The sequence below is a fragment of the Scomber japonicus genome, chromosome 14 (genome assembly GCF_027409825.1).
Source record: "Scomber japonicus isolate fScoJap1 chromosome 14, fScoJap1.pri, whole genome shotgun sequence".
Classification (NCBI taxonomy): Eukaryota; Metazoa; Chordata; class Actinopteri; order Scombriformes; family Scombridae; genus Scomber; species Scomber japonicus.
The window spans coordinates 27,367,542-27,380,043 of NC_070591.1; the positions used below are offsets into that span (position 1 = coordinate 27,367,542).

The window sequence follows — 12,502 nt, forward strand, 5'->3', positions numbered from 1 at the left end:
ATTGAAATGTAAACTAATAGAGCTCATAAGTAGAAACAGGTAACAAGCAAAACAGGTTGTAAACCACTAAAGTAACCACGCAGTCAACATCAACTAAATATGGACTCGTCACACATTCAAACAGCAATATATCACACTGTATCTCACAGGATTACAGGAATAGTAGCAAGGATCCATTTTCCATCTGGCACTAATGAGACATTCCAAATGTGCAATGGAATCACATATCATAGACAATCAGTCCACACATGTTTATTTCCATGTAGTTCAACCTGCCCTCTCTGCTTAATATATTGAGAAGTTAAAAGGTCATAGCATTTTAAACTTCATGGACATTAGCGTTAAAGAATATTCAGTGCACATGATGGGGATATGAATGTGTGTACGTACATATAAAGTCATAATACACCATCAGTGTGTCACTAATGTTTTCGGATTGACACACGGGTCACTTGTATTGCCATGAAGCCCCAGCCTGCACGGATAGTCCTGCTGTTCGTGATCCGGGCAAGAGGGAGAAAGTCACATCAACAGTAGTATTTAGGGTGAGCGAGGGTGAGGGTGAGTTAGACAGAGAGCTAGAGAAAGGGGTCAGAGATTAGAAAAGAGGAGCTAACAGGGGCGAGTGGAGAGAGCACATCTGTCAGTGGCTGGAGATCATGGCAGGCCGGAGACACTAAGGAGCTTACAGCCTTAATCACAATGGGACACTATGGCCATAGAGCAGTGGGGCATTAAATAAATGGGCCACCATTATCCACCATCAGCTCCACTGGACAGTCTGGACTGTTATCTACCCAGCAACATTTTTTTTTTTACAGTACTTTTGTCTGCTGTTGATGCTCATTGGAGAGGCCCACTAGCCCACAAACAAAACTTAAAAACATAATTTTCTTGTTGCTTTAAAAGAAAAATCTGTTTTTTTAAATAGTGCTCTTCTAGATAAAACTGTAAAGGATCTTAAGGCATATGAAACTCTCACCGAACCCATGACATCACCGCAAACTGCCAACTGGCAATCTGAAAGCAAAGCTGCTTTTCTAAATTCCTGAAGAGCAGTTTTTGCAGATGCAAGGTTTTCACCCGACAACAGTGACATGTTCTTCTTTCACACCATTCAAGGGAGAAAGAGGGAGAGAGGGGGAAAAAAAAAACATAATCCTCCTAAGATGTGCATGGATGGGGCTGTGTGTGTTTAAATGACTGGCTATTGTGTGCAGGCTTTGAACTTGCAAGGACCGGATTCAGAGAAAGACACACAGAGAGAGAGGAGAGAGAAGAGGGGAGGAGGAGGATGAAGGGAGGAAGAGGAGGAGGAGGAGGATGAAGGGTGTCAAAGCAGTTGGCTTGCTGGTGTGCCGGCGTGCCGTCAAAGGCATTACCCCCCACCCCCCTCCCTCCACTCACACACACACACACATACCCACCTACCCACCTACCCACCTGCTCGCCCACCACCAGCCATACCTCACACGGAGTGACACACTTTCTCCTCGGCTCAGAGCACCTCGGCTCTGCACAGCTACACACCGCCCGCAGTCTACTGCTGTGTGTGTGGGCGAGCGTGTGTGTGCGTGTGTGTGTCCTTCAGCAAACTCTGCGCTGTCCTTCAGCTGAATCTACTCGGACTGTCCTCGCGTTAAACTCACACCAGCCACAAACCATCAACACTCCATTTCCCGCCGCACACCAACCACATTTGTGTGTTAGTGCTACAAAAGCTTTTCCTCACATGCACTCTCATACATGACAGTATGTCGGATATCCTTATATTATAGGTTATCGGCCTCATAATCAAACCTGATTTGTATTTAATGTCAGATTAATTAAGTATCTCGGCTTCCCTTTTAGTAAACACCCTTAAGAGGCTAATATTTGTCTTTATGTGTGTGTTTCCAGTTCAAAGAGGCTGAGGCTCTGTCCCAAACTGTGGTGTCGATGGGGGAGGAAGCTGGAGAATTCCTGCCCAGAGCCTACCTGGCTGTGGGGCTTTGCTGCAGTCTACAGGCCTCTGATGGTACGGATGCAACAACCAAATCAAAGGCAAATCCACAGAGACTCTCCTCGCCAGAAAACTGACAGCATGGGCCATTCCTTCAAATGCTTAAAACCACCTCTGTTTACATTTTCCCGACAATCGGCCGCTATTGGTCGCGTGATTAATGAGCGTTGTCTCTCAGAAGCGAAGACGGAAAGCCGCAAAACCTCTTAAGGAGGATTTGATGGAGGGGTGGTCAGTTGTAGAAAGTGTCTGATTCAAATCTGAAGACCACAGTTTGCATCCTGTCTACTACCACCTGTCAGTCAAAGTTGGTTTATTTGAACTAAGAACCACAATCTTTCCCAAACCTTACACAAGCAGTTAACTAGACCTTTTTGCTAAACATGCTAATTTGCTTGTATTAGAAGATCAATACCACTCTCATATCTGCCTGGTAAATAAGAAGCTGTGTCCAGTGGCTTTATACTTGAAACTGTACAGACATGGGAGTGAGATCTCGTCATCTAACTTGCAGCAGGAAAGCAGATAAGCATATTTCCAAAACTATGTCTTTAAGCATAAGTACAGGAAAATGGCCCCTCTGTGGTTATGGGTCACATGGATCATTTAAGAAGGGAGCAATAAGTTATAACACAACATATGCAATTTAATATAAAAAGAATATATGTATATATATATATATATATATATATATATATATATATATACATATATATTCACAAAGCTGAAACTAAACTGAGTACACTTTTGTTTCCATCCTCTTTATTCAGCCTCCCTGAAAGCAGATCGGAATGAATTCAACCAAAAGGCGCTACAAGCTCTGAGCAAGTAGGTCGAACTTCTTCCATCCTCTACTAAACATGTTTCTCAGTTGTTTGTCGTAGTTCATATCATAGGAATACATTTTATTTGTAGGCAAGCTAGCTATGAAATTTAGTACAGACATTCCCTCATGATGGATTTTGAATAACTTTGGTGATCCCTTTCATTTTCATGTATCCTCATCATTGGGTCAATGTTAATTTGTACAATACTTGCACACTTAACAACACTCCAATCATCTTCAGCTTTACTTGGGGTTTAGTGTTAGGGTTGTTTCATGCTAAACTAAGATAGTGATATTCTATGTTCACAGTATGCCTGCTAAACATTAGCATGTTAGCATTGCCTGTTAGCATTTAGCTCAAAGCATGCCTTTTTTGACACAAATATGATCTGTCTCTGTCTCCTCTACAGGGCTCATTCATTAGACCCTCAGGATTCTCAGATTGCTATGTACCTGTCTCTACAGCTGGCTCTTGTGCGCCAGGTATGAGCAGACAATTGGGAAAGCTATTATATGTTTTGTTAATTAAAAACAGACATTATTTATTAGAACTGATGTGTGTCTTCCAGGTATCAGCAGCCATGGAGCCCCTGCAGGCGGCCTTGTCTCTCCATGGAGATGACTTGCACTCCCTCCACCTGCTGATCCTGCTGCTCAGTGCCCAGAAGCACCACCGCCATGCCCTGGACACCCTAAACCTGGCCCTCAGCCAGCACCCCGGCAACTTCAAGTAAATCCCACTGTACCATCCCACACACACACACGCAACAGAAAATGAAAGTGTTGGTGAATTGAGGATAAGGCATCAATCGATTGTTGTACGGGTGGACTTTTTTGACTTTGTGTGGTGTTTTTTTTTTTATGTGCGTGTGTGTGTGTGTGTGGGGTGCAGCACTAACACTAGTCCTCTCTGTGGGGATAGGGTGTCTCTGCTTCACTGTGTTGGAGGCCAAGCACACACACGCACACACACATACACACACACTGCCTTATTTAGACGTGCCAGAGTAGAGGCCTGCATTGCGGTACCTATGCCCCTCATACACCCTTACCCTTTTAACACTGCAGCTCTGACCCGAGCCCTAATGCTGCTTTCTCAACAGAACTGTCATGATTTGGTAACTAATGCCAATTACACTAATGTTATTTTTATCTTGAATATTGATGATAAATATTTAACTTCATAACAAAACTTAACAAAGACAATTATAATAATTCAGTTTTTTCCCCAGAATTTAGTTCTTGTGGAGAGTAAAAAGTTTGAAAGAAGTAATATCATATATCATTAAACAAAAATCCACATCTAAACTTAATTGTTCAGCAGCAGTGTATGTCGTTTATGATCCTCCCACTATCTCACAGAAATGGTTCCAGTCAGTCATCCTGATCGGAAACATTAAAAACAGATTCATTAACTGTGGAGGAGGCTCTATCGTATCAGAGGAGGACACCATTAACTGTCCAAGCCAATTATTTCACACAGGCCATAATATGGAAGCATGTTGCATCATCTTTCTGATGTGTTTTCTCTCCATTTCAAAGCACAGTTAGGCATTTCATAATACAGCCATTTGGGGTCAGTGTTGGCCTCCATGGTCCCAGCATAGACAGATGGGGTACATCCATACATCAGGGGAGAGAGGAAGAGAGAGGAAATGCAGAAAAACAAGAAAAATTGATGAAACAACGAAGGGAAGGAAGGGCATGAGAGCGGGACAGGAAGAAAACACAGAGACAGAGTGGGCGGACTGAGGAAAGATGATGGTTTTATGATTACAGGAGCCCCTTGTGCTGTATGTACAATTGAAAGATGAAATCTGTTCTCTCTCTCTGTCTAGATGCACAGTCACACACATAAAGACACACACACACACCTCCTCCGTAGAGACACTTGACTGCTTTGACCCATTTAAGTGCTCTTTTCCGGGCTCAGCCAATCACCTCGCTCTCTGCGCCAGGAATCCCCATCGCCCCGGTAACCATGAGGTCATATGGGTAGAGCAGGCAGCATCAGTTGTTGTTTCCAAACTGTTGTTATGGAGCGAGAGAGAGACATCCGAGTCAGAATGAAAGAGAGAGAGAGATACCCACAAATCTGTTTATCAGTAGTTTACTGAATGGAACAGTTAAATCAATATGAAATGCTATTAAATGTTCATTAAATGTGTTCGTATCTCTAAGATTGATTGAACTGATTGAAATGTTGAGTCAAGACTACATTTAGCTTGACTGCCTTGGTTGGCAACACAGTCTGTCATGTCAGTAAAGTACTAATCATATCATATCATATCATATCGTATCATATCAGCTGAGGACTGAGGAGTAAGCTGGTTGGTGTGTAGTAGGTATAGTCTGCTTCTAGGAGTCTGTCTTTAATGATTATTTAACTAACTGATATTAAAACAAGGACAGGAGTAATGTTAAAAAGTAGCTCTCACCAAACATTATTTTGCTGCAGTCATCAACATTTTTTATTATTATTTTTTATTATGAACAATGTAAATACCTGTGTCTAAGATGTTGCTCTTAGTGACAAACACACAGAATTACCAGCAGTTCTTTATGGCATTATGGAACATCTATGGAGCGTCTACGAAACATTTTAACCTCTGTTAGCTCCTTGTTTCGGTTTTTAAGACTTAACTGTTTTGGTTTAGTGTCCAGTTTCCAGTAGCAGCAGGCAGCGCTTTTTTTGAAAATAGCTTTAATAACTCAAAACTGAATCATAAGTTTTCCTTGATGTTAGAGAACACTATGACACACACATAGCCAACATGCTAACTAGCTAGCAAGTTAGCTATAATTACTTTTCTACACAGAGAAGGGGAGTGTAGCTCACATAGGAGCCCATTCACATGTGTCAAACAAGCTGATAGGTTCATTGAACTTCCTGCTGGGAGTTTTAAACAGCCATGTTAACATTATACCCCAATCACAAACTATTGTAAAAGAAAACTGCCATATTATTATCTCCAAAATGGCACCTGTGCAAGTTTGATTACAAGAAAGTGGGAAAAAGGCTCAAGAAAGAGAAGAAGATTGTCAGTTCACATTGTAAATCATACATCACTGTAACTGAAATAATGAAGGCAATTCTTGATATAACCCAGACCTGCAGGATGCTTGTGTAAATGGGTCCAAACCTGAACAGAATTTATCAGTATCCTCGGGCTGTGTTGAGCTAGGCCGAGTTACAGACCTCAGAGACAGAGAGAACGAGACGGAGAGATAGATGTAGAAAGAGAGAGAGAGCCAGATAGTGAAAGGGGTTTTCTCTGTAACAAGCTCATTGAATATCATTTGCTTTGGATGTGCGAGCGAGTATCCGAGATCAAAGCTTGCATCGTGCGCAGTGTTGGGCATTCCGCAACAGTAGCGCGCGCGCGCGTGTGTGTGTGTGTGTGTGTGTGTGTGTGTGTGTGTGTGTGTGTGTGTGTGTGTGTGTGTGTGTGTGTGTACTTGTGTGTGTGTGTGTGTGTACTTGTGTGTGGTAAGGATCGGAGGGAAGTGGGGGTGCATGTGTCTACAAGATTGTAATCTTGCACATGCATGTTTGTGTGTCACTGTGTGTGTGCGCATGCATGTGTGTGATCCTTGTTAGCCACTGCCTCTCTGCACCACAGCAAACTGTCAGCTCGCTGTAGCATACCGAATTTCTCCTTCCTCCTTTTTCTCCCACATCCTCTACCCCCGGCTTCTGTCTCTTTCTCTTTCTCTCTCTCCTTCTCTATCTATCCGCGCTTTCTTTTCTCACCCTCTCTTTTCTCTCCTTGCCTCTCATCTTTTTTATCACTCCCGTCTCCAATTCTGCCTTTTCTTTGAAATTTTAATCACCCAGTAAACAGGCATGCATTTCAATGTGAAATGGGATTCTGCTACAGATTGAGAGAGCTGAGGCAAGAGAGGGAGAGAGAGGGGGGAGGGTTGTGTGTGTGTGCGTGTGTGTGCGTGTGTGTGTGAAAAAGAGAGAGAGAGAGTGATCGTGGTCTCACAGTTTGTACTAAAGAGAATGATTAATCCCAGCCTTTGATTCTGCATTCATCTAACGGGATGTTACAGCATGAGCGAGTGTGCATGTGCGTGCATCTGTACTGGCGCTTGTATCGGTGTGCACGTGCATGCCCGGCTTATACTCTACTACAGAAAGCAAACATGTCTGCACATGCTTGTGTGTGTTAATCTCTACGCATGTACTGTACATATACAGTATGTATACTCGGGTGTGTGTGTGTGTGTGTGTGTGTGTGTACCCGTGTGCCCGCATACACCCATGTGCCTGCAGAGAATACACACTCTGATCTGTGGGAGTGCAGAATGAGTAATACTGTAGATGTACCACTTTTTCAAGGGAACATTATTAGCTATTTTTATATGGCGTTTACGCTGGCACTCAGTGCTCTTAGCTGGCCACCACTGAGCGTTAACACTGAGCTCCGCTGCTTGCTGCCATCCGTCCTCAGACACTACGCTGTGTATACAAGCAGCTCATTCCCAGGAGACTGGAAATGACAGTCTTTGTAATCTGATGTGTAGTTTTGAGTGGTGTAATCTTGATGAAATCTATCTCTGTACTGGAGCTGTGAGGGGAAACACTGGCTGTGATCAAGTGGTGAATAACAACATGGAATATATTCTATCCTTGGATGACTTATATCTGTTTGAGACTGCTTATTATGATGTGCACAATGAAGACTTGCAATGTGAGTAAACTGCAGAGACGTAGGTTTAAACATCAGTGCCCTCACCTACAGAGAAAACTAGGCCTTTATCTGAAACAGGCTTATACTAGTGACAGACCTTTATTCCTCATTATACCAGTTTTTATAGTTACATGTTATGTTTTACAAAGACATATTTACAATCATATTCCACTGTTCTACTTTGCTGTTCAGGCTTTTAATGCAAATTCAACTTATACTTTTGATTCATGTTGAGCTGATGTCAATGGATCTCTCCACTTCCTTTCCTGATGGTTGTTTAATGTGAAGAGGGCAGACAGAGTGCACATCCAACCCCAGATGGGTACAGATGCATGACAAAAACAGAATACTGAGCGAAAAAAAAGCACATTGAAATTTCAAGGCCTCAGTCATGCAAACTTTATAGGTTCCACATACAGACCATCATGTGATACAAAATACTACCTGATTTCCTCAAATACTTCCACATTGCTATGCATCCTACACATTCTAAAAGAAAAGAATGTAGCTCTTATGTGATTATGTGATCCACATGTTTGGACATTTTTGCCACATACTGTACATTTTTAGAATGAGAAAATAAATGTATGCATTTTTTTCTCAAATCAGTCACATTTTAATGTCAAATATCTGCAGGAAGTTTTGACTTTTATTGATGGGAGTTTAACACAGAAAAAATAGCAAGGGATTAGATTGGAATTAATTCATGAATGATAGCAGTATTTGTATTCAAAATAAACACAACTACAGATATTACATGAGACTCTGCCATTTGATTACCATATTTTATTTGAGAACTTGCAGTAAACTCAGTTTATGTGCTTTAACACAAGAATGAAGACTGCACATTCAGTACACACACACACACACACACACAGAGAGAGAGAAGTCTGTTCTTTGTAAAATGATAAACACCCACACACATACACCTTGTCACATTTCAACACTACGATGGGTTTACACCTTCAAAAATGCTTTTAAATGCTTTGCCACACTGGTAATGGGGAGCCTAGAGACACACACAATCACACACACACACACACACACACACACACACACACACACACACACTCCAGTGGACCCTTACTGGCAGGTGTATCCTTAACACAAGGTCCCTTGGCAGCACTTGTCATCCACACGTCAGGAAATCCAACCCCCTTCCTCCCACACACACACACTCTCTCTCTCATAATTTCTTTTTTTTTCTCTTTTCCAACATCCTTCAATCTTCTCCCCACACCCTTCCCCAATCGTCCACCGACCCGTGAGTCGGTAACGAGACCCATTTCACTGAGAGTTTTCTCCCCTGACACAAGCTCATCTCGCTCTGCTATTGATCCTCACCCTCCCTCCATCCTTTCATCCACCTTTCTGTCCTTTCTGTTCCTCCTTCCCTCCCTTTCCTCCCTTCCCAATCCCCCCCTCCTCCCCACCCGCCTGACAGGAGGAGTACAGAATAATTGGAGGAGCCTTCAACAACAAGAAGGCAGTGGACAGCTAGGCAGGCGGTCTCTCTGTCTCTCTTTCTCTTCCCCTTTCTCTTTTGCCTCACACTCATGGATGAGTGATGCCCATGACAGACTGCATCCTCTGAGAGCCCCTTCTGGCAATTACTACACACACACTCACTCACTCACACACACACTCACATACACACATAGACACGTTCACATCAGAGACTCCCACATCACTTAACCAGTTGTCTTCAACTAAAAGGGCTGAGCGGAAACACTCTATGGCCTCTACTCATCAACCTCTCAACACACTGCAACACACTGCAACACACACACACACACACACACACACACACACGTGCACACACACTTAAAGCTTATTGTTGATGATTGTCTTTACCCTCTCTATGTTTCCTATTGATCCACGTGTGCCTCCCTCCACATGCATCAGTGAGATGTTGATGAGTCCTGAGCACTTACACAGCTACTGTAGAAGCTCAAATACTAACTATAGAGTTTGAGACATAACTCTGTGCATGAGTGCAGATTTACATGCTCTTTTATTTTTATAACCAAATAAGCAGCTGTAGGCAGCATGAGAAATGATCAGCTACTTCGGCAGAACAGGTTTCAGTAGGAGACACTGACAACTGTTGAAAGCCTGTAGTCCACTTGAATCACTCTGAAAATGTTGAAGATGTTGTGTGTTCATAGCTAATGTGATCAGTAACAATAAGAACAAGTTTGACTAGCTTTCAGTCCAACTAATCATACCTCTGGGTGACTTTACTCAGTTTACAGTTTGATTTCGGTACGGGTATAAAAACAGCATATATTGTGTATCAGGTCAATGTGTTTTAAGTGTACATACTGTAAGCACATGATGTGGTAATAAAACAATGACAAAGCGGCATAAGAATAAACAAACATGCCTGTCTGTGTGTTTTCCGGTCTAGTTTGCTGTTCACAAAGGTTAAACTGGAAGAGGCCCTGTTTGGCCCAGCTGTAGCCCTGCAGACCTGTGAGGAGATGCTGCAATGCTGGCAGAGCCGCTATGATGTCAGCCGGTCCAAGTGAGTGTGCATATGTGCTTTTTTGTTTATCACATACTGTAGCGTGTGTGATACCTCACTGATCATGCATGTTTTACCACCACGCATGATGAAGCTGGAAGAGGGAGGCTTTGGCTGCTGTGGTATTGATTACCCACAGTGTGTGCGTGTATGTTTATGCCCACGTGTATTTCTGATATATATATCATGACCACGGAATTATAAGAAATTATCTGCAATCTGATTGGTTTCGAGATACTGAGCTTCAAAGTTTTCACATCAAAGCAAAACTGAAATGCAGGTAAATTAATCATCATGCTAATAGAAACCCTAAAGGTATTATCAATAATAATATCAAAGTCCTATCACATTTTCCTTTCACAGGAATATGAGTTTTTATTAAGAAACCCAGTCAGCATGTCCATGTGGGCCCCACATGGGTTAAATGTGGAATACATGGATACTGAGTTGGCATGGGATTGAACTGGGCAAATTTTGCGAGTCCCACATGGTTTCAGTAACATGGGCCCAACATGTGAATCCCATGTGGACTGACTGTATGAGCCCCATAAGGGATGTAAGTGGGCTGAGTGGGCATGGGCATAAACAGGGCAAATTGTATGGGCCCCATATTGTTTCAGAAACATAGGCTCCACATGTGAAGCTCTGGCGTTCCTCTGATCTCTTTTCTGCTTCCAAATTTGCTTTTGATGTTCAGCCTGTTGAGCTCGGGGGTCATCACTGTCAGTGTGTGAATGTAGTCGCTGTCAACACTGTATACAAATTATAAACATGCACAAACCCAGTAGTGTGTTACAGTTAGAACATCAGTTTACTGTCAAATCATCAATTTCAAGGTTTCAAAACTTGTGATTCTGTACAATTTCATGATCTTTTTCAGCTCCTTTGACCTCAGTCACAGAGCAGTGATGACATGATCGACACTGTACAGAGCAAGGCTATGATTTCCAATTCTGCGTTAGCAAACACAGTGTGCGCTACACTGATTTTCTGCCAGGTTTAGCGGCTTAAGTGTAACTAAATTGAACTTTGACCTGATATTTGCTGATCTCCAAAACACACATCAAGAGGAATTAGGCCTCTGATGCGAGACCAAAGTGGCAGCAATGATTTTAACTATAAAGTTTATAGTTAATGTTATGCATCCTTAAATTCACACATGTATGTATCACAATGAGGAAAGTGACCAGGTTATCATTAATATTGTGATTATTAACATTCTGTTATAGTGCATAACATCCTTGTTAGCTAGGAAGGTAGGAAAATGAAATGCACAAATGGTGGAACTTGATTGGTCCTCCTGTGTACAACCCAAGCCCTGATTGGCTTTACAGAACAGAGAACCAAGTTAGTTAGTTAGGGAATGACTTTGGAATATTTTTCAATTCCATTAATGGATTAATCCAAAAATAACAAAGAAAAGTTTGTTGTTAATAATTCAGAAAAATTACAATTCAATTACAATGATATGTAGTGTGTATCTGTACTTGCAATTTTGATTAGTGGACATATATTTGTACTGTAATGTGCTGCATGTGTGTTGCAGTGAGACAGATGACGGCAGCAGCATACCGGTGGCTGAGAGGCCTGAAGTCAGCTCTGGAGCCAGAAAACCCTCCATCCACCTCACCCTGCCTGACTTCCAAGACGTCTCCACTGGTCTGCACTCTCGCTAGTTAAATCCTCTCTTACAGCCAACTGTAACTTTAACTGTAGATATCTGAATTGATTATTTTAAATTAAACACATCTTGCAGAGAGAAAGGTGAATTGTGTACGGTAGGTCAGTCCAAATCCCCAACATATGACCTATCCTGGATTAAAACTTTGTTTGACTATCTGCAACCCAGTTTTGGGGAGCAGATGTGCTGTGTAAATATCAGTGATCTGACTCACCACTACACCTATGTTTCTAGTAAGATCAGGGGAGTCATTGAGTCACAGGAAATCTACTGATGTTCTGAAAAATGAACTCAAAAAGAAAAAAGTTTTTCTCAGCACTGTTTTTCTCTGTTCTGTTTCATGATCAGTCTTGTCATATTTGACAGGTTTTGAATTGAATTTAAATGGTGTTACTACATATTTGAAGCAAAATAATGTTTCCATGTGTTTATTATGCTGTATATCAAAGTAATTCACTCTGTTTTAATATAAGTTTCCTACTGTTCCCTAAAAAAGTCACCACAATTTTCAATGTGTGCCATCATTCTAACAGTTTGTGTTTCTCGTCCCTTCACTGTCAGGTTCGCTGAGCCCTTCCTCAGTTGCGGTGTCACGTCTGGAAGCAGCACTCTCCGAAGTGTCAGACATCAGCTCGTCCCGTCGCCAAGGACCCATGTACATCTGGGCCACCCTGGAACGCATTTGGCTGCAGGCTGGTACGACAGCAGCATACACAACCTATTATATATTTTTAAAAATGTTTGATACCCTCTTTTCATTTTCAGT

At 42.1% G+C, this 12,502-nt stretch overlaps 1 protein-coding gene across 2 annotated transcripts in view; it reads left to right on the forward strand.

Annotated features, from left to right (window-relative positions):
• ttc7a (tetratricopeptide repeat domain 7A) overlaps window positions 1-12,502 on the forward strand; it is a 54,885-nt gene that overhangs the window by 20,120 nt on the left and 22,263 nt on the right. For both annotated transcript variants that reach the window (XM_053333495.1, XM_053333494.1), the window contains exons 12-18: window positions 1,900-2,017; window positions 2,773-2,830; window positions 3,239-3,311; window positions 3,398-3,558; window positions 9,939-10,055; window positions 11,602-11,714; window positions 12,298-12,432. In XM_053333495.1, the coding sequence (XP_053189470.1) occupies window positions 1,900-2,017; window positions 2,773-2,830; window positions 3,239-3,311; window positions 3,398-3,558; window positions 9,939-10,055; window positions 11,602-11,714; window positions 12,298-12,432 (775 nt within the window). The remainder of the gene's footprint in view (window positions 1-1,899; window positions 2,018-2,772; window positions 2,831-3,238; window positions 3,312-3,397; window positions 3,559-9,938; window positions 10,056-11,601; window positions 11,715-12,297; window positions 12,433-12,502) is intronic.